The sequence below is a fragment of the Colius striatus genome, chromosome 7 (assembly GCF_028858725.1).
Source record: "Colius striatus isolate bColStr4 chromosome 7, bColStr4.1.hap1, whole genome shotgun sequence".
Lineage (NCBI taxonomy): Eukaryota > Metazoa > Chordata > Aves > Coliiformes > Coliidae > Colius > Colius striatus.
This window is the reverse complement of record NC_084765.1, coordinates 30,263,496-30,282,743: the sequence shown is the minus strand read 5'-3', so window position 1 is coordinate 30,282,743 and position 19,248 is coordinate 30,263,496. Positions and strand designations below refer to the sequence as shown.

The following is a 19,248-nucleotide window of genomic DNA, read 5'->3' as shown; positions in this document are numbered from 1 at the left end:
GGGCAGATCCCTGCCTGGCCACGAGGTGTGTGGGGCAGATCCCTGCCTGGCTCCGGGGTGTGTGGGGGGCAGATCCCTGCCTGGCCCCGGGGTGTGTGGGGGCAGATCCCTGCCTGGCCACGGGGTGTGTGGGGGCAGATCCCTGCTTGGCCCCGGGGTTGGGGGGGAGCGGATCCCTGCTTAGCCACGGGGTGTGGGGGGCAGATTCCTGCCTGGCCCCGGGGTTGGGGGGGAGCGGATCCCTGCTTGGCCCCGGGATGGGGGGGAGCGGATCCCTGCTTGGCCCCGGGGTTGGGGGGAGCGGATCCCTGCCTCGCCTCTCCCACGCAGTTCTGTCTTTTTCCAGCCGGGAAATAACTGTTTTGAGGCGTTTGGCTTGGGAGGCTGCGTTCCGCCCTGGGCTAGCCCTTGGGGCTTGTACGAGGGGCGATGGGGACGGTTCGCCCTCCCCTATCCCCGCGGGAGGCGCTTTTCTGGCACATTTACCTCCGGGCTCCTGTCCAGCTCAGGACGGGGGTTGCGTTTCGTGCCCGCCGTGTGCCGGGCGGGGGCTCTGCCCGGCAGCCCCTCGGCTGTTTGCCACCCCGTACTGTTTTCCTCCGCCTCGTCCGGCCGATTCACGTTAGAAACGGGGCCGGCCCCTGGGCTGCCGGGGCGGGGCGGGAAGGCGGAAGCGGCGCGGGGCGGCATGGCCGCGGCCGGCTGGGCCCCGCCGCGCCTGCCCGGCTTCATCCTCACCGAGCGCCTCGGCACCGGCACCTACGCCACCGTCTACAAGGCCTACAGGAAGGTAGGGCCGCGTGTGTGCGCGTCCCCAGCCCCCGTGGGACAGCCTCTTTGTCACAGCCCTCCGTAAGGGTGACCAGCCGCTACCCGCGACCTGGCGCCTGGCGTCCCCGGGCTGGGGATCCTGCCCGCGCGGAGGCGGTTTGAGGGGCTCCGGGGGTTCAGGGCTGCTCGCCCTTGGCAGACGGACACGCGAGAGGTGGTGGCCATCAAGTGCGTGAGCAAAAGGAGCCTCAACCGGGCGTCGGTGGAGAATCTGCTGACTGAGATCGAGATCCTGAAGACCATCCGTCACCCGCATATCGTGGAACTCAAGGACTTCCAGGTCCTGGAAGGAGATTTAGCCAGCACCCTTCTGGCTCGGGTCCTGGGGTCCGTCCTGGCTCCCCACGGGTATCTCCGTGCCAGGTGGACTGTGCGTGGGTGAGATAGGTGGTGGGACCGGCCGGGGTGGAATGACAGGATCCTCTTGCCTCACAGTGGGACAGCGACCACATCTACCTGATCATGGAGTTCTGTGCCGGGGGAGACCTCTCCCGCTTCATCCGGATGCGCAGGATCCTCCCGGAGAAGGTGGCACGCATCTTCCTGCAGCAGCTCGGTAAGGCCACCCTGCCTAGTACCTGTGCCAGCTCCATCCGGCAGTCTTCATGGGAATTTGGGGTGTAGGGGGACAGGGCTGCAACGATGTCCCCCTGCCACACACCTGTCTGCCCACACAGCCTGCGCCCTGAAGTTCCTCCACGACCACAACATCTCTCACCTGGACCTCAAGCCACAGAACATCCTCCTGAGCACCCCAGAGAACCCCCAGCTGAAGCTGGCAGGTCAGGGCAGGTGCCCAGGGAAGGGTTCAGGATGGCAGTTCCTTCCCCCTGCCCCCCTCAGGAGCTCTCCTCGCCCTCTTTCCCTGCAGATTTCGGGTTTGCGCAGTACATGTCACCATGGGATGAGAAGCACGTCCTGCGGGGTTCCCCGCTCTACATGGCCCCCGAGATGGTGTGCTGCCAGCAGTACGATGCCCGTGTGGACCTCTGGTCGGTGGGCGTCATCCTTTACGGTGGGCTTTTGCTTTTATTCCCCCCCTTCTCGGGGCATGGCTTGCAGCTGGTTTCCCCTCTCTCCACCTCCCCCTGCCTCTCCCTTTCCCCTCACTGCAGAAGCACTTTTTGGGAGGCCACCCTTTGCCTCCCGCTCCTTCGCCGAACTGGAGGAGAAGATCCGCAGTGACCGGGCTATCGAGGTAACGTGGGATGGGCTGGAGCTATGGGGGGGTACCCACAGCCCACCCCCGTGCCAAAGCTGCCACAGGGCTGGTGGTCTCAGCCCCCTGCCCTCCCCAGCTGCCCAGCCGGCCCCTGCTCTCGCTGGAGTGCCGGGACCTCTTAGGACAGCTCTTGGAGAGGGACCCTTTGAAACGCATCTCCTTTGAGGGCTTCTTTGCCCACCCCTTTGTAGACATGGAGCATGTCCCCAGCGCTGAGAGCCTCTGCAAGGCGGTGAGCAGGGTGCTGGGGTGCTGGTCCTTGGGCATGTCAGGGGGGCTGAGCCCTGAGCCCCACCTCGTCTCCCCTAGACTGACCTGGTGGTGGAGGCGGTGAAGAAGGATCAGGAGGGGGATGCCTCTGCTGCCCTTTCCCTTTACTGCAAAGCCCTGGAGTATTTTGTTCCAGCTCTGTACTGTAAGTTCACCTTTGGAGGGCTGTGAAGGGCAATGCTGGGTGCATTTGGGAGTGGGGGGCAGTGTTCAGTCGTTCTCCTCCCTCCCCAGATGAAAGCGATGCTCGCCGGAAGGAAGCCATCCGGGCCAAGGTGAGCAACAGATCCCCTGGGAAGGTGGGGGACAGCTTACCTCTGGGTTTAGCTTGGCAAGATGCCCCTCCCTCCTCTGTCCCCCGTGGTGGGGGCCCCCTCACCCACCCTGGCTGTGGGCAGGTGGGACAGTACATCTCCCGAGCAGAGGAGCTGAAGGCGTTGGTCACCTCCAGCAGCAAGAGCCTCCTGCAGCAAGGGAACCCAGCCAGAGAGCTCCTTAGAGGTAAGCAGTGTTTGTTTTGGGCACTCCCACCAGTGTCACCCCCTCCCCAGAGTGCTCCCGTTTGCAACGTCCCCTTGCAGAGATGGCCAAGGACAAGCCTCGGCTCTGTGCTGCGCTGGACGTGGCTTCAGCTGCCATCGCCAAGGTAAGTGGGGGACTTGGGGGTCCCTCTCTCCATGAGCAATCCCGGGAGGGAGGAGGCTGGCGTATCCCCCTCAGCCACAGCCTGGCCCCGGGGACTCTTGCAGGAGGAGGAAGGCAAAGATGACAATGACACCCTGAAGCTCTACCAGCATAGCCTGGGCGAGCTGCTGCTGCTCCTGGCTGGTGAGTGGTGGCTGTGGCTGGCACGGTGGAGCAGGGGACACATCCTGCACCCGGGGCTGATCCCAGGGCACATCACTGTTTCCTCTACAGCGGAGCCTGCGGGGAGGCGCCGGGAGCTGCTGCATGCTGAGGTGAGTGCCAGCCGCGGGACAGCGGCGTGGCCCTGCTGCCATGCCTTTGAAGGGACTTTCCTCTCTCTCTCCAATAGATCCAGGCCCTGATGGCCCGAGCTGAGTACCTGAAAGACCAGATGAAGGTATGACTGCTTGGGGGTGTGTCTGGAGCATGCTGAGGGAGGTTTTTCAGGCTAGAGAACTATCCTCTCCCCTGGCAGATGCGGGAGGCACAGTCCATGGGCAAGGAGGCACTGGCGGAGCCTGTCCGGAGCAGTGAGTCCCCATCCCTCTCCCCTGTTGTCCTATGGGGGCCTGGGGAAGCATTCCTCTGTCCTGGCTGTTGTCCTGTCAGGGAAAATACGCCTACAGCTGCCTCAGCCCTGGGGATATTGCTGCTGTGGGATAACCCCAACCCCGCATGCCCTCCTCTGCCTGCAGCGTGTCACCTCTGCCCAGGAGCCCACGTGGGCTGGGGAACACTGGGGTGTGCAGCCAAGTGAGTGCCCTGTGTGCCCCTGGGCACAGCCTGTACCTTGCAGTGATGCCTCGGAGCTGCCCTGGCGCTGCCTCACGAAGATGCCATGGAGGGACATGGAGGAGAGATGCAGGTTTCATCCCAGCCCCCTTGGGGTGACCACCTGCAAGGCTCGCCCTGGGGCCCTCACCCCCCAGGGCTCCACATGGTTGTCATTTGCCGACAGGCCCAGTCCCCTCCCAGCCCTGTCTCAACCGTCTGCTGCTGCTGCAGCCTCTGCTGACTGTGGCGGGCGGGTTATTCCACTCTAATTCCTTCTGCTGCAATAGGCTGGATATTTTTATCCTGGCACGGGGCTCCAGCAGAATACCCCCCCCCCACCAGTCACATACATCTCGTGCCTTTTCGGCTGGATGTTTCTTCCACCTCCCAAACTCTTGAAGGGGAGCCCAGAGCGTAGGCACAGCCCAGAGCCATCTCACCCCACCAGCCTCTCCGGGCTGTTGGTGCCGGCAGCAGGCAGGGCCTCGGAAGCTGACCACTCTCTGCTGTGCCTTTCTTACCAGGCAACTACCTCTCTGTGCCCACCACCGCTCCTCCAGCCCCAAGCAGCCCCACTGCACTGTCCCAGCCCTACCTCCCTCTCACTGCTGGAGTACGGCAGGTCAAGACTGCTGCTTCTTAAGCACTGGAGTCTGGCAGGTGCTGACTGCAGAGCTGTCATTTTTGTCATGAGGTGCTGGCAGTGCTCAGCAGGGATGAAGTGATTGCACTGCTCCTCTTTGGGTACATAGTCACACGAGCAGAAATCAGTCACCTTCAGGGACGGAGTTGGATGGCCGCAAACAGCGGTACCTCCCTGAAGGCAGAGCCTCAGCCTGCTGCTGCTGTGCTCCTGGGGGCTCTAACAACTCCAGCATTCAAATTATATTCCCAGGAGTGCCGCCAGCCCTGCACGAGTCACTTACCAGAGTCATGAGGTCCATCTGTCCTGCAGAGCAAGGGACTTCTCTTAACAGCTACTGTATTTCAAGATAATATAAATTACTGTCTTTAATAAACACTTACTTAGGTTTCTCCACCTCCTCCAGTCTCAGCTTTCCACTTTAAGACTTATGAGGGGTTCCCAGCCATGCCTAGGGCCAAGAGTGTGTGCAGTGTGCCCAGAGCCAGTGAGGGGGGCTGGCGTCCGCTTGTCCCCCTGGCCACAACCAGAGCATGGGAGTTCCCTCCGGTCCTGCCAGTGCTGCCCGAGTGTGCCTCACCTCCCCTGGGAACACAGGGAAACCAAAGCAAGGTTTGACCTTGTTTTTATTTCAGCTCTTTCTCTTTTTTTTTTTCATATGTGCATGTAAAACATCAAGTGGAACAACATGGAAGGTTATGTAAAATCACATTTGCTCCAATGGGTTTGTGTGGTGGGTGAGGAACAGCAGGGCTGGCAGGGAGGGGTGGGGGAAAGGCAGAGGGGCTGGAGCAAAGGATGGGGTGACTTTTGGGGAGACCTCAGCAAAGCTCCTCCTGAGCCAGCCTTCACCCCATAAAGTGATTTCTTCCCCCTTCAGCCCCAGCCATTAGTCCTTTCCTGGCTGCTCCCTGCCCAGGCTGTTGGAGAGCTTCCCAGGCAGATGGGGCATTTTTATGGCTTTTTTTCTGTACTATTATTATTCTGAGTAGAGATTATATCCTGAGGCTTTAAAGAGCTTTGCAGGCCCCTGCCCTCCGCTGGCCCGTGGCGGGCGCAGAGCCGGCAGGGCTGCACCGGCTGGCACACGTAATCGCATCTGCCTTTACGCTCTGCCGAAGATGTGGCTGGATCTGGAGCCTTTGGAAGCGGGGAGAGGCTCCAGCCAGTTCCCCAGGGCAGAAGGGGGCCAGCTTTGCAGCGAGGTGGCTGCCAATCTTTTCTGCATCAAAGGGCCTGCAAAGCACCGCCCAAATGTCACCGTGCAGGCTCAAGGGAAGGTGGCACGAAGTGAGCAGTCCTCTACCCTTCTCGGGCCACTTTCCCCGTGGGTGTCGTGGCAAAGCCTTGCGGGGATGTGTGCCAAAGCAGTCTGGCCTCCTCTAACCATCCAGCCCTTGCAAAGCAACTCTGAGCCTCCCCACCATCACTTGTGGGGTGGCTCTTGGCCTTGGATTGTGACCCAGGAATGGCAGATGTGTTTATCAGCCTCCTTGTCCCGACCCGTGGGTTACTGGGTGATGTGAGTTCAGACACTCAATGGGCTTTAAAGAAAGAGAGGGTTGGGGAAGGCTGGGTCAGCATGTGGAGCCAATCCTGGGTTCTCCCCTGGGCTCTTTAATCTGGATTAATCCCAATGTGTGGCCCAGCAGCACAGCCATGCTGCAGTGAGATAGACGGGGCCATCCCTTCTTGCTGCAGCTCACAGGGAGGTTTAATTGCCTGCAAAGAGCAAAAGGAAGTATTCAGCAGGGATCCCTCATCCTTCTGTGGCGGTTCATTTGTTTCAGCCCCGTGGCTGCTCATTTAATGCTGTCAGGGAAAGCACCACCGTCATCCCATACCCAGCAGCAGCGAGGAGGCCCAATCTTGCAGCCACCCCGTGAGGGGCTGCTCTGTGTGTGGAGCAGCAGGGGAGGACCTCTGCCCACCCATGGGGCATTCATTGATTTTTAAGTGCCACTGAGAACCTCCAGCACCCAGCAAGGACTTGCTTGGACAAATCCACCTCAAACTTGGCCCCACAGATGAGGGAACAATATAGAAGTCTGTAGCATAGAAGAGAGAGAAAAATGCAGGTTTTCTGCTTTGATCCACACTAATTCTTACTTTAAGGGGTTTTTTAGCCCGTGTGTTGATGCCCAGAGCAGTTGTATGGCATGCAGGCAGCTGGGATGCTCAGCTGCAGGGATGCTTGGGAACCCAACAGCAGGGCATGCTGGCAAAGGGTAGGAAGAGCAGGGCAGGAAGGCTGCCTGACCGTGCTCACCCCATCCCACCCTTTCCTCCCTGCTCCAAGCACCAAGCCAGCGATGGAGAGCAGGGCTGAGGGCTCGGAGCATCCTTGGAGCTCACAATGCTTTAGCGGGAGTGCTTTGCTGAGGCTTAACACATTGCAGAGCCAAGCGGGGAGAGTGTGTGCTGCATGCTTTTCACATGCCTGGGGGTCATGGTGCCTCCTAAAATAAACCCGCCGAGCTTCACGCAGCCTTTGCATGGCGGCACGTGGGCCGGGAGCGAGCACGGGGCAGAGCCAAAGGTCTGTGGCTGGGGGAATGGGGAAAGGAGGCAGAACAAACGGTGGAGGAGAGGGTCCAGGCTGTGTCCCGGTGGAGTTGCATTGGTTACTGGTGGGGATGAGCCACAGGGCTGCAACCCCCAGCCCCATGTCCCTCCCTCTGCCCCAGATGGGATCCTGCTCCTCCCTGCTCACCCGCGGGATGTGTTATTGATCAAGCCTTGCCATCAGCTGCGGATTTAAAAGCCAAGCCGGGCCGGAGGGCTTGGCTTGGTCAGTGCCTGCTCTCTGCTATCCCTTTCCTGGTGGGGGATTAGATGAGCTTGGGCTGATCCTCATCAGGTATGATCTCCTTTCAGAGCTGAAGCTGCTTCTGCCAATCTTCCTCCTCCTTTCTTGCTGGCCTCTGTCTCCATGTGGGGCAGGGTTCGGGCTCTGCCTGGTGCAGATGACCCCGTAGCTGCTGGTGGTTCCCTGTGGGGCTAGAAAGCATCCAGGGCCCTGGGGTGGGAGGGTTGTGATGGGTGTCCCTATGGGCAGAGCACCACACCTGAGCTGTGGCCAGGAGGCTGAGCTGCCTCTGTCTGCCTGTCCTGCCAGACAAAGTGGGGGCTGGTTTTCTCTCTGAGGTGAAAAAACCTCTGCCTTCAGAGGGTATCAGGGAGTTTCTCAGGACTACCTGGCCCCAGCACAGTATTACCAGGGGACTAGTGGTAAAAACCAATCTCCTGGCCCTAGCGGGGAGCTTTGCTCAGCCCACCAGCCCCAGGCGTGGCCTGATCCAGACCCTTGCTGTAAAATTAATAATGCCACCTGCGTCTTCCTGGATGACCCAACTCCCCTGCAAAGACAAATCACAGTTTATCAGCTCACTTGGGATTTTGAGCAGGAAATTCCCAGCCTATGCCAAGTTTTTCCAGGAATCCTCACTGCTGGGATGCTTGCAGGCTGGAGCTGTTCCAGGTTGAAGTCATACCTTCAGAGATATGTCCTTGCTCAGAGCAGGGCCACAGACACCCTGTGGTACCCATGAGACTGAGGCAGGGAGCCATGAGACACCTGAAGGCTTTTTTACTAAAAATAAGGGGGAAAAAAATACCCTCTGTGAAATGTCAGGTTTTTTTTTATTTTAAACCTAGCTGCTGATAAAGGGCCACTCAAAGCATCCCTTCAGTGTGAAACACAGCAAACCACCTGACTACAGCCAGGCATGATGCTTCCTTCTGGTGGTGCTGCAAGAGAATTCTCCCTTGAGCCCCACTTCTGCCCTGTAAAGGGTGATCTCTCCACACCCCTTGTAACTTGGGACAGCTCAAAACCTTTACCAGGAAAATACTGCTTGAGGAGAGAAAGAAATGCATAGACATCTCCTGGTATTTATTCCACCGGTTTTAACAGTACCATGGCACGGGGACAGCATAGGGGGTGGGGAGACACTCAACTGAGCACAGCACACGACCACAGCACAACAGGGGAGGAGATCTGGGGTTTTTTCCTTATCACTTTGTTATTCTTCTAGAAGGAACAAGATGAAGAGTTGCTCCCTCTCTGGGAGAGGGAGGGTGTGCCACCACGGCGCCGGGGAAGGGCTGCTGCAGGTTCTGAGCAGCACTGGGGAGGGAGTTTGTTCCTCTCCGGTGTGAATTCAGCCTTCAGCCTTCTGGTCCTCAACACCTCCTTTCCTGCTGGGCTAAGTGGGATCACGTAGCAGGTCTCGCTGGGCTGGCTCCATCGAGAGGGCCCTCAAGGACAAAGAGGCTGGTATTTCTTGCATGGATGGGATGTTACTTCTCCAGTGATGGGATGTGGGGATGGGCAGGGGGGGACATTTCTCATTGGGCCTTGTCCTTGCAGAGCAAATTGGAGCTTCCCTGGCATTTCTAGGAGGCTCAGTCAAAATGTGTAGTCAGAGACGCGGCATATGGCCACCACTCTGCTGGAAAGCCTTTGCCTTCTCGCGCTGACGTGCTTCAGTAACACTCCAAGGTCACCCGGGGCTTTCCTTCCCTGTAACCCACCTGTCTCTCGCTAAAGACATCATCTACTGCCACAGGCACAGGAGGAGGTATTGGGGTACAGGGGGACATGCTGGCTCTTAGCTCTAACCTTAGACCAGAGAACAAAACAAAAAAACCACACATCGGGCACATCTAGGTCAGGGACTTGAGGCTTCACATGGCTCAGAAGGAGGACCCGACTCACACAAGGCAAGGGTGACAACATCAGTGGGATCCCTGCTGCAGGCAACAGCCACTGCCAGACCCTTGGCTGCATCTTCTCCCTTCTCCTCCACCGTCACGTTGACGGGAAGGGGGAGTTCAGCCAGATCACATCAAGGCGCATTTCTCAGCCGATTGCTTCAGGTCCTCTAGCGTGGCCGAAGCTTTGTCTTTCAAGGAATCAAGGTCCAGGTTCTGGATGTTGCTGAGCTGGCCGATAACGGAGTTCTTCTCTTCCTCCTCCTCGTTGTCCTGCTCAATCATCTTGGCCAGCTCTTTGGGCAGCTCCACGTCACCTCCTACCAGCTGGATCTGGTTGTCATCCGTTTCATTCTGAAATGGGCCAGGAGAAGGTCAGGCGGGGGACGCTGCAGCGGGGGAGGGGGGCTTCTGGAGACACGTGCAAGCTTCACAGTGGTATCTGTGTAGGCTTTGGACTGTCTTCTCATTTTAAGGACAGAATGGGTTGGTCCCTGGTGCTCACAGCCGTGTTTGTGCTGTGGGTTAGGATGCTGACCCAGAGGGGACACAACCAAGCAAGACCCTGGGCACACACTAATGGCCACAGCAAGAGCTGAGATGAAAAGCCTGAGTGTTGCCAGCATCCATATAAATTGGCTTCCAGCAGGTTTAGGGAGGTTTAGGCACCCAATTCAGCTACACGTATAGTAAACAACTGCACTCACCGGCAATCAGGGTCAGCTCTCCACTGGAGAGCCAACAGGAGACTTGGCAAGAGGCAGCCTGGCTGCCAAGTGGGATCAGGAAAGAGCAGAGGAAACTTGTTGGAAGATTAGAAGGGACATGTCCAGCATGAAAGAGCAGCAAAAGGATTGGGGGCCAGATCGGAACAAATCCCCATTTCCCCTGGAGAAAAAAAAAGCATCTCCAGCTCTTCTTTTTCTGCCTTTTCTCACTTTTGGCAGGGGAAAAAGAAATTCTCCAGCTGTTTATTTCTGGGCAATGAAAGGGTGTGAGAAGCACTGGGGTGTGCATCCAGGCTGGCTGAAAAGTACCAAACAATCTGAACAATATCTCTTGGCTTAGCTGACCTTCCTGCACTAATATTAGCTTGGCTCCAATTTAGAGTATTCACCGCTGAGAGACTCTTGCTGAATAAAGGGTGGGTTTAGGGGGAGAAGAGCTTGTGTCAATTCCAAGAATGGCTGAATTATCCCTTGATTAAATTATGAATCATTCATTGGGCAGAAATTCCAAAAGAGGAGTTTAGGTAGGGAATGTTTGCCAGATAATCCAGGGAGAGGAGCTGGCTAATTCAGCCAGGAAAGTGTGACTCCAGCTCCTCTCCCAGCTACAGGGCTGAGCATCTGGGCTGAGGGTGCCTTCCTCTCATCCAGATAGATTTAGGGGGCAAAAGAGAGGAAGAGGGGGATCAGACAAGGCAGAGGGTGTGTCAGGGGTCCAGTTTTTTGGGGCTTGTGGTGCTCAGGGCTGACAGGGAGGTGCCAAGATTTGAGAGGGAGGATGTTTTTTTAGGGGAACTGATTTGCATTTGGGCTTTGTAGCCTAAAAATCCACCCAGTCGAGAGGGTCTGGCACCCCTTCCCCTGCCTGCAGAGCAGGACTGCTTTCCATCCCTCCATAGCCTCATCCACCAAGCCCCTCACGAGGGCTACACCGAGGCTTGGATGCCTGTGTATCCCCTCCACGCCCAGCACGGCCATACCTTGGGGAGCCTGTACTTGTCTCTGAAGTGAGACCTGAACGTGGCTCTCTCTGCCTTGCGCTGGGCAAACTGGGCATCTCTCTCCATCCTGTGAACCACACAGTCCAGTTATTGGCAGGTCCTGCCTCCAGTCCCTGCGTTCAAGCATCGCTATACCCCCACACACAACCCGAGTACCCCCCATTTCCACTGCAAAGCCCCAGTTTCCCACAGTTTCCTCCCCCCAATGCAGCCTGAGAGGAGAAAACAATCCCATCTCCCGGGTGAGGAAGCGGATTAAGGGATTAGGGGGTTCATTAAACTCATTCATGACCCCACTGCCCCCAGCACTGTCTCCCTCCACCCTCTCCTGTGCGGGATGAGGGGCTGTGGAGTGAGCACCCCATCTCCTACCAGCCTGCCCCGGTGCCGCTTTCACTTACTTCTCCTCTACCAGCTGTCGCTGATATTCCTCATACTCTTCACGGGTCATGCCCTGAGCTTCGGCTGGAGACTTCTCTCCCTCACTTTTTTCCTCGCCACCCAGGCCGCCTGTCAGGTTCTTCAGTTGTCCCCCGACCATGCTCTTCACCATGAACGCCATGGTTGCGGTGCCCGGGGTCCGGGGAGCCCGGGGGCAGGGTCAGCGCGGGTGCTAGGAAGCCGGGATGCAGAGCTGGAGTGCTGGGAGACCTGGGGTTAATGGGGAGAAGGGATCCCGGGATCCAGAAGAGCGGGGAAGACGGGGATGCTGAGTTACGGGAAAGCCGGGGGAACGGGTCTGAGAGGGAGCTGGCGTGCCGGGGAGCAGAGGTGCCGGAGTGCCTGGAGCAGGCTGTTGCCGCGAAGCTGGGATGCTGTGGGTGGGAGAGCACCAGGTTATCGAGGAACTGAGGTCAGCGGAGCGGAGTTCTCGGGATGCCGGAGCACTGGGCTTTCCAGGAGCCGGGGTGCAGCGGAGCAAAGCTCCCGGGACAGCGGAGTACCGAGTTCCCGGCGAGCCGGAACGCGCGGAGCCGAGTTCCCGGGACGCCGGAGTGACCGGGTTGTGGAGGAGGCAGGGAGCGGAGGAGCCGAGCTGGCGCGCTGCCGTGGCCGCGCCGCCCCGCCGCGCGTTGCGGGGCCGGTGTGCGCGGGGCCGGCGGCGCGGCGCGGAGCAGCACCGGGGCGCGGACAGCTCCGCCGAGTGTCGGGGGGCGGCTCCGCCCCCGCCCGCCTCCCGGCGCCCCCCCACCCCGCCCGGTAGAGGGGCGGAGCCGACCCACGGCGCGGGAGGCACAGGGGGTCCCGCCACCCCCTCCAACCCCACCGGCGAACTTGCTCGGCGAAGGAGCCCCCGAGAGACCCCAGTCCCGCAGGCATCCCGGGGCCTCGGGGATGCACGAAGACGTGGAGGAGGGGAGCGTGCGGGCAGCCGTGAGCCCTACTCGTTCCCGCGGACACCGCGGCCTCGGCTTCTCCCGTCCAGGGGCAGCAAGCGCTGGAGCCCGGCTTCAGCGGCATCGCTGCAGCAGACCTACTGAAATACTTCCCCCCACCCCCTCTTCCCCTTCCTTTAGAGGAAAAGCACCTGGAGAAGCCATATGGACCACACCTGAGTCACAATCGTTGTTTGCTTGGAGATCTAAGAGCTGGCGTGCCCAAAAGCTTCTTCCTGTCTTTCCTAGCAATATTCACCATATTAATTAACCGTAACACTGCTCTCCATCCTCACAAGCACCGACGTACCAGCGCCAGCCCAGTGACCCATGCCTTCATCGGTCACCCAAACCAGGAGGCTGTGGCCATTGCAGGCATCGATTTCATTGCGTCATTCCCTCAGCTCCCCTGGCTCCCATCCTACCCCGACTCCCACTCCTGCTCCTTCCTTGGCCTGCAGCCGTAGTGCGAGCCTTGGGGAGAGAGCAATTAATGGCATCAGAAGCACAGCTCCTTTCCAGATGGCCAGCCTGGCTTTAACAGACATTTCTCCCTTTTCTCTTCTCTACTCATGAAAAATAAGTGCGGCTCCAAACCCCAATCCCAGCTTGTGGGAAATCATTTTCGAAATTTAAAGGCAATCTCCACAGATTAAAATGATGGAACAGCTGTGAAGTGATAAAGTGAAACAGGACAACCCATCTTCTCTCTTTCCTCTTTATCCAAGGTAAAACCAGGCAAAAATTTGTCTTAAAAGGAAAAGGAATAAACAACAGGTGTATTTTTTCTTGGATACCAGTTCAGTGAGCAGTTAAGTAGTGACCAGTGCCGTTAGGGATCAGAGACCACCTTTGGAAGTGAAAAAAGGGGATTGTTTTTTCCCAGTGAAGGCTCTCTAGCTACATCCCAGTGGAGCAGATCCACTTGAATGATGCCAGCAGCTCCCCTGAGTCCCTCCGGACTGTGCAGATTGCCTCTCCCCACAGCCCTTGGCCTGAGGGACACCCATCTGGGGCACAGCTTGGCCCATCTCCAGCATCACCCACAGCATCTTCCCACCCCGTGCCCCTGTGGTTGCTGCTCACCTGGAGTCAATACTGAGCTGGCAGCTCTGGAGTGCTTCCAACCTTGTGAAGCAATGCTTTTCACTTGTCACGCTGATCTGCAGCCCCTCTCAGCATTTTCCCATGATTTTTAGCCCATGGTGAGCTTTCTCAGCCTGCTTAGAAATAGCCAGAGAGCCCTAGGCACTCTGCAGATGTCTAATGGCCAATAGTGTGTTCAGGTTCTGGCCGTCGGTCAGAAAAGGACTGGATGAAAAGAGGGGCAGAGAGAAGGAAAAGCATCCTTGCTTATGTCTCCAATGCCTAGGATGCTGGTCAGGTTCGAGCCTTGGGTCAGTTCAGAGCAGGCTTTTGATGTGACTAGTTCTAGGAGCTTTGCTCAGTCCAGATTTCTATCTAAGCACTTGCTAACAGTATGAGACTTGAAGTCAGGACTGATTTTTTCCAGCTGGATTAGATGGGTCAGTTATCATGTAGCCTCCCTGTCTGAGAAACTAAGAGCAAACAGCTCTTGATGAGCAGAAACACTTGGCCAAAGCTGCTAGGTGAAAATTAGCACACGATTACCAGCAGCGGCTGGAACCCAGTGGCTCGTGGCAGGGATGTTCACTCACCGGGAGACAGACGTGTCCCACAGAGGGGGAAGCACAGCATTGCTCTTTGTGGCCTTTTGCAGCCCTGGCTGGCTGCAGAACTGGTTTTATAGGGATGAAGCAAAAGGCAAAGGACCTCCAATGAGGTCTGGCAGCTGCTGGTAGCTCTCCTACCTCTCAGGCTCTTTGACCTGTGCTGATTCCAGAGGGGCCAGGGTACCATCTGGAGGTAGAGGAGATGGCAATCAGAAAGAGGGAGAAGCTGGTGATAGCCTACAGCAGTGATTCAAGGTGGTTGATTTCCCATTTGCTTTTCTTTGGGCAGCTGAACTGTTCCTTATCCCTGAAATATATTCAAGTAAGAATGACTCATCCTTCCTCCCAGGACTCTAACCTGCAGTAATGAGATGTAAATCCTTGCATGACCTATTATATTAGCTTATGCTACATCACACATCTCCGTGGATTAGACAGGAGTGAGATGAAACGTCCCCCACTAGCAGCCAGCTTCAGACAAGCTGGTGGAAGTTAAGAGGATCCTCTCTCAGCATTGACACCTGATTTAAATAGGGTGCAAGTATGTTGAATAGGATGCTAGGCTGAGAGGGATCATTTCAGCTCTTCTTTCCAGGTACTGGGAGAAGTGAGTCCAAAGCCACAGCTAGAAGCTCTCTCCTCAACCGGGGTTTCATATGATGCTCCAGAGATCCCTGAAGGAGACCAGAATGGCCAGGACTTCCTGAAGCCATTGGTTCTTGGAGTTATCCTATAGATTGTAGAGGGTGGGAGAATGGTCTGTGACCTTGAGTTGCAATGCAAAGCCACAAGGTCATCCAAGGTCATCCATCTGATCCTTGTCAGCCCGAAAGCCAGGGGAACACAAAGGTTTAAACCTTTGAAGACCCTGAGTTGATCCAGGAAAGATGTGTGCAGTGTTTCTAAAGCAAGCAGGCAGGCTCTCTGCTGGGAGAAGTCATGCTTGCACTTGGCAGTTGATTGTCACTTCTTGTGATGGGGACAGGCACTGCAAACAGAGGCACTTCTGCACTCAGCCCTGACTGGCCACAGAGGAGCAGAGTCACCTTTGTTCTCCCACCTGCAGATGGGGATGCTCCAAGGGGATAGGGACGGGGATACCCTGCTGTGCCCATTGCTGCCACCTGCCCCAGGCACAGAGCTAAGGCACAGTAACATCCATCCCATGATGGTGGCATCTGGAACGGACCCAGAAGCTGAGCATCCCTTGGGCAGGAAGCTATGGCCAGTGGTGGGGTGGCTCTCACCTTGGAAGATACCTGCCCTCATTCTTCAGGATCTCCACAGGCAAAAAAAAAGCAGTAGAGCAGCCACTGATTAAACTTCAATACTAATTAGTCTCTCCTGAAACATCTCTCTTTTTTTACATACAGCAGCCGATGGAGGGATGTTGTGTATCCTCACTGGCACAATCAGCTTCTCCATGTAAACCACTTATCTGTAAGAAGGCAAGTGTTGCCTCTGTGACAGCTATTAAGAAGTTATTAAGAAATTCCTCCTTTCTTCCCGGGCCCAGCTCACTGCTCCCAATATCTCTACCTCCTCCCTCCTCAACAGCTCAGGGGGGCAGGGAGTGGGGGATGTGGTCAGTCTCTCACAGATGTGCTCTGCCGCTTCTCTCAGATGAGGATGACTCCTGGCATTCTTCCATTCTTTATATTCTGCCGATACAGGGTCCCTCACACAGGACACAGTCCTTGGTGACTATCTCTGGTGTGGATTCTTTGCCCCAGTTGCAGTTTCTGCATTTACAGGGTCCCTCTCTCAGGACAAGGCCCCTCTGGGCATAAGTTTAATGAGCTGCTTTGTAGTGGGTTCCTCCCCACAGTTACAGCTGTGGATATTGGGTCCCCCCCACGGGACACGGTCTCCTCCAGCCATAGTCACTGTCCCTGGCTCGGGGCCTTTAATGAAGTGAATCGCTGCCCCTGGTCTGGGGTCAGCTTTAGCAAAATGAATCTCTACCATTGATGTGGAGTCTTTAAAGAAATGAAAACAAATCTCAGCTTCACCAGTCCTCTCCAGAGAATGCAGGGGAGTCTCTGCTCCAGCACACCTCCTCTCCTCTTTCCTCACTGACCTTGGAGTCCGCATGGTTGTTTCTCTCACTGTTCCTACTCCTTGCACCCCCACCATCCAGCAGAAGAAGAAGGGACAGAAGGAGCAAGAAATAGGAGGAATAAGCCTCCTCTTCCGACTTCTTCTTAAAAAGTAATCTTGGAGGCATCTAACTGGCTGAGCCCCAGCAGTGGGCCTGGCTCAGAGCTGGGGAGAGTTCTGAGCAACTACTCACAGGAGCCATCATTGCAGCCCCTTCTCCCTTACCAGAAACGGCTGTCATGTCAAACCATGACAGTGCCAGCATATCATTAACACCAGGAATGATGAAGATTAGGGTAAGAGTGTTGTAAATTATGAAATAAAATTACTTCATTTTATGTTGTTTGAATATAACAAAATAAAGCTAGACCTGTTGGAGTTCATTTTGGTTGGGGAAGATGAAATGCAAGGCAGCAGTCAGATTTGCATGGAGATGAAACCAAAGCTGCCTTTCTGTGACCTAGGGAGGTCATTTCAATGTAAAGCCTTCCTGCTCCTATAGAACCAAGCCCAAGTGCAAAGCAGTCCCCAAAGTGAGTGGGTTATTACTCCAAGCTGAATCTCATTAAAACCCCCTCTGCCCAATGAGATTTAATGCCAGCCCACTAGAAGGATTGGGCCCTCCCCATTTCTTTTTAGGCAGGAGGAGATGTGATAAACCTGGTGGCTCCAGCTCCCTCCTCACCCTGGGGCAGCTTCCAGAGCATCCCCTGGGAGACCCCGAGCAGTGTCTGAAAGGGAAGCCAGGACCCCTTGTCACAGTGTCTGACCGTAGGGCTGCACAGATTCATAACTTCCGAGCAGAGGATTTTGGGGGTGTTGGGGTGAGTGGGATAGGAATGGTCCTGCCAGAGCTGTGTGCAGGGGGGTGTACAGGCTCTGTCCCAAGTGGAGGTTGTGGGTGCCACGGGTGTATTGTCAGAAGAAGAGGCTAACCAGGCAAGAGAGCAGACCACAGCATGGAGCAGGGTGGTTGTAATCTGCCACACGCGTGCCGAGAGGAGAGATGCTGTTGGGGGAGTGAGTAAGGAGAGTGGTTGCAGTGGGGGTGGAGGTCTCCTATGGCAGTGTCTGCACCCGAGCAGTGACACAAATGTACATGGACAGACACACAGAGCATGTAAACAGGCACATGGGGAGACCATGTGCTGCTCCGCTGCCGGTGGTGAAGAGCGAGCCCCGGAGCAAAGGCACACGCCAGCCGGAACACACACACACACACACACACACACACACGCAGCTTTCCCACGGGGGATCTTTCCAGCCTTGCTTTCATTTCCTGGAGTGCTCAGAAGCAAAAGGCGGAGAGTGGAGCCGGAGAGGTGAACGGCACGCCACGGTGACGGGAATAGCTTTGTATCCCGCGCTAAAAATAGCCCTTGTGATAAAGTGAGCGGCGGAGCGGGAGGAGGCGCAGGCAGCACACAGATGCCAGCGAGGTCTGCCGGGGGGCCCGGAGCCCGCGCCGCAGGAGTGCAGCACAAGGAGCCTTGTCGGGCCGTAATTAGAGCTGGTAATTTACTCCAAGCAGCGCTGAGGGAATTAAGCAGTGGGCAGCTTGGGAGGGGGCCTGCCCGGCGCATTCCGTTCCCTCCTCTTGGGACGGATGCTCTGCAGCCCTGGGAAATGGGAAGCAGGGAGCAATTGCTGCAGCTGGAATTGCGCTGGGAACAGATGGGCGCGCTGGTTTCGTTTGAAGTGAGTCTGGGATTTGGTTTGTTTAGGGCCAGGCTGCAGCAAGAGGGAGCTGGAACGGGGGCTGGAGAAGATGCTCTGGCCAGGGTGACCCCACGGAACCCACGTGGGGTGAGGGGCAGGTGGAGAGGAGCTAGCGAGGTGGCTGACAGGAAAGGAGAAGCGAAGCAGGCACGACTTCAGAGATCATCCTTTCACCTCCTGCAGCTTCTGCACACCAAGTCAATACCCCGAGTGCTGCTCACCTCGCTGGTCCCTGCCAGCAGGTACCCTGAGCCAGCTGGGGATGCTGAGCTCTGGTCCCAGCCGGGATGCAGAGCCGCCGTGCAGAGGGGAGAGGCACAAGGGCTGCCGGAACTAGAGGCTGCTCTCGGGAGCTTTTTAAACCCTCTGTCTCCGTCCTCCATATGGCAAAGGCGTGGGGAGAGGCAAAGTCCACGCGTGCCGATGCCTGAGCACCCTGGCGCCAGGCAGTGCTGGCCCCGCAGGCAGCAGAAAGAGCTCCCTGCCCACCGCTGCCCACGATGATTCACGCTGCGAACTCGAGGCAGGATGGGAGCTGACACAACTGGGCCCAGTGCCCATCTCCTTGTTGCCAGTGGGAGGAGGAGTGGTGGGGGGAAACAGCATGTTGTGAGCCAGCACCCAAGAGCCATGGTAGGCCCTGGGTGTCACAGAGGAGACATTAGCTTGTCCTCTCTGCCTGCTGCACGACTCGCAGATGATGGTAACAGCCCCCAAATCCCCAGGCAGAAATCCCTGGGCAGGGCCCAGAGAGAGCGGGCGGGAGCAAATAGCTCTGTATGGGGGAAATTGAGGCACGGCTACTGGCAGCAGGAGTATCTTGGTAGGGTTAAGGTCCCCTGCTCACAGTGAAGAATGGGAGGAATGTGATTTCTGACAACAGTCCTCTCTCAGCATCTTCCAACTACAGCCTGGAGGATGCTGTGGATGTCGGTATAGCACCGTGTTCAGCCCCTCAAAGCCCCATCCTGCCCATTGGGCCAGGCACAGATCAGCAGTATCATGCCATTTAGAGGAAAAACAAAGGTCTAAATGAGTTTCAGATTAGGTTTCTCCCTTGTTTTTGATGGCTGGCAGGGGTCCATTGGGCAGTGGTAACCCAGTGCAAGGGGACCAGAGGGGATGTGATGGGGGACAGGACCAAACCTCCTCACTGCTCGCTGATGTCACTGTCATGTGAAGTTGCTGTGTATTTCTCACCATCTCAAAAGCCATGTTTCTTGCAGGCTTTGCCTGTAAATGACTTTAATCTTCATAAGCCCAAAAAGTAAAGCTGCTTACATGGCTGGGGCCTCCTGGGGCACTAGGAGGAACAGGGGGCATGTGGACAGGGGGAGCAAAGGGTTAGTCCAGGGGAAACAAAACCCTGTGGTGGATCAAGCCCCCTGGGATTCCTGTCCTAGCCCCTGTGGCCATGGCAGTCTGAAGTTTCAGGGGAAGGGGTCAGGAGTACTCAACTTCTACAGTTACTGCCATCTCTCCTCTGC

General features: G+C 56.8%; 2 protein-coding genes across 6 annotated transcripts; one reads left to right on the top strand and one right to left on the bottom strand.

Annotated features, from left to right (window-relative positions):
- Positions 1 to 671: 671 nt before the first annotated feature.
- ULK3 (unc-51 like kinase 3) lies at positions 672 to 4,828 on the top strand. Of its 5 annotated transcripts, XM_061999006.1 has the most exons (16): positions 672 to 790; positions 971 to 1,111; positions 1,267 to 1,387; positions 1,509 to 1,613; positions 1,703 to 1,846; positions 1,947 to 2,029; positions 2,130 to 2,285; positions 2,363 to 2,468; positions 2,558 to 2,598; positions 2,722 to 2,824; positions 2,905 to 2,969; positions 3,073 to 3,151; positions 3,242 to 3,282; positions 3,360 to 3,407; positions 3,486 to 3,540; positions 3,793 to 4,828. In XM_061999006.1, the coding sequence occupies exons 1-16, from the start codon at positions 689 to 691 to the stop codon at positions 3,807 to 3,809; spliced, it is 1,407 nt and encodes a 468-aa protein (XP_061854990.1). In that variant the 5' UTR covers positions 672 to 688; the 3' UTR covers positions 3,810 to 4,828. The 5 variants fall into 5 exon arrangements, 4 of the variants coding, with proteins under 4 accessions (XP_061854990.1, XP_061854991.1, XP_061854992.1 ...); XM_061999007.1 differs by lacking the exon at positions 1,509 to 1,613; XM_061999008.1 differs by lacking the exon at positions 2,130 to 2,285.
- A 4,444-nt stretch (positions 4,829 to 9,272) lies between these two features.
- Positions 9,273 to 11,434, bottom strand: CPLX3 (complexin 3). The gene is made up of 3 exons (XM_061999029.1): positions 11,274 to 11,434; positions 10,852 to 10,939; positions 9,273 to 9,497 (listed from the first exon to the last, which is right to left on the bottom strand). The coding sequence occupies exons 1-3, from the start codon at positions 11,432 to 11,434 to the stop codon at positions 9,273 to 9,275; spliced, it is 474 nt and encodes a 157-aa protein (XP_061855013.1).
- Positions 11,435 to 19,248: the final 7,814 nt, after the last annotated feature.

Bases quoted from the DNA above. Each gene is read 5' to 3' on its own strand.
- ULK3 (XM_061999006.1), top strand. From the start codon at position 689: ATGGCCGCGGCCGGCTGGGCCCCGCCGCGCCTGCCCGGCTTCATCCTC. The intron at 2,825-2,904 runs GTAAGCAGTGTT...GTCCCCTTGCAG, and splicing joins AGCCAGAGAGCTCCTTAGAG to AGATGGCCAAGGACAAGCCT. The intron at 3,283-3,359 runs GTGAGTGCCAGC...TCTCTCCAATAG, and splicing joins GGGAGCTGCTGCATGCTGAG to ATCCAGGCCCTGATGGCCCG.
- CPLX3 (XM_061999029.1), bottom strand. From the start codon at position 11,434: ATGGCGTTCATGGTGAAGAGCATGGTCGGGGGACAACTGAAGAACCTG. The intron at 10,940-11,273 runs GTAAGTGAAAGC...TGTGGTTCACAG, and splicing joins CGACAGCTGGTAGAGGAGAA to GATGGAGAGAGATGCCCAGT. The intron at 9,498-10,851 runs GTATGGCCGTGC...GGCCCATTTCAG, and splicing joins ACAAGTACAGGCTCCCCAAG to AATGAAACGGATGACAACCA.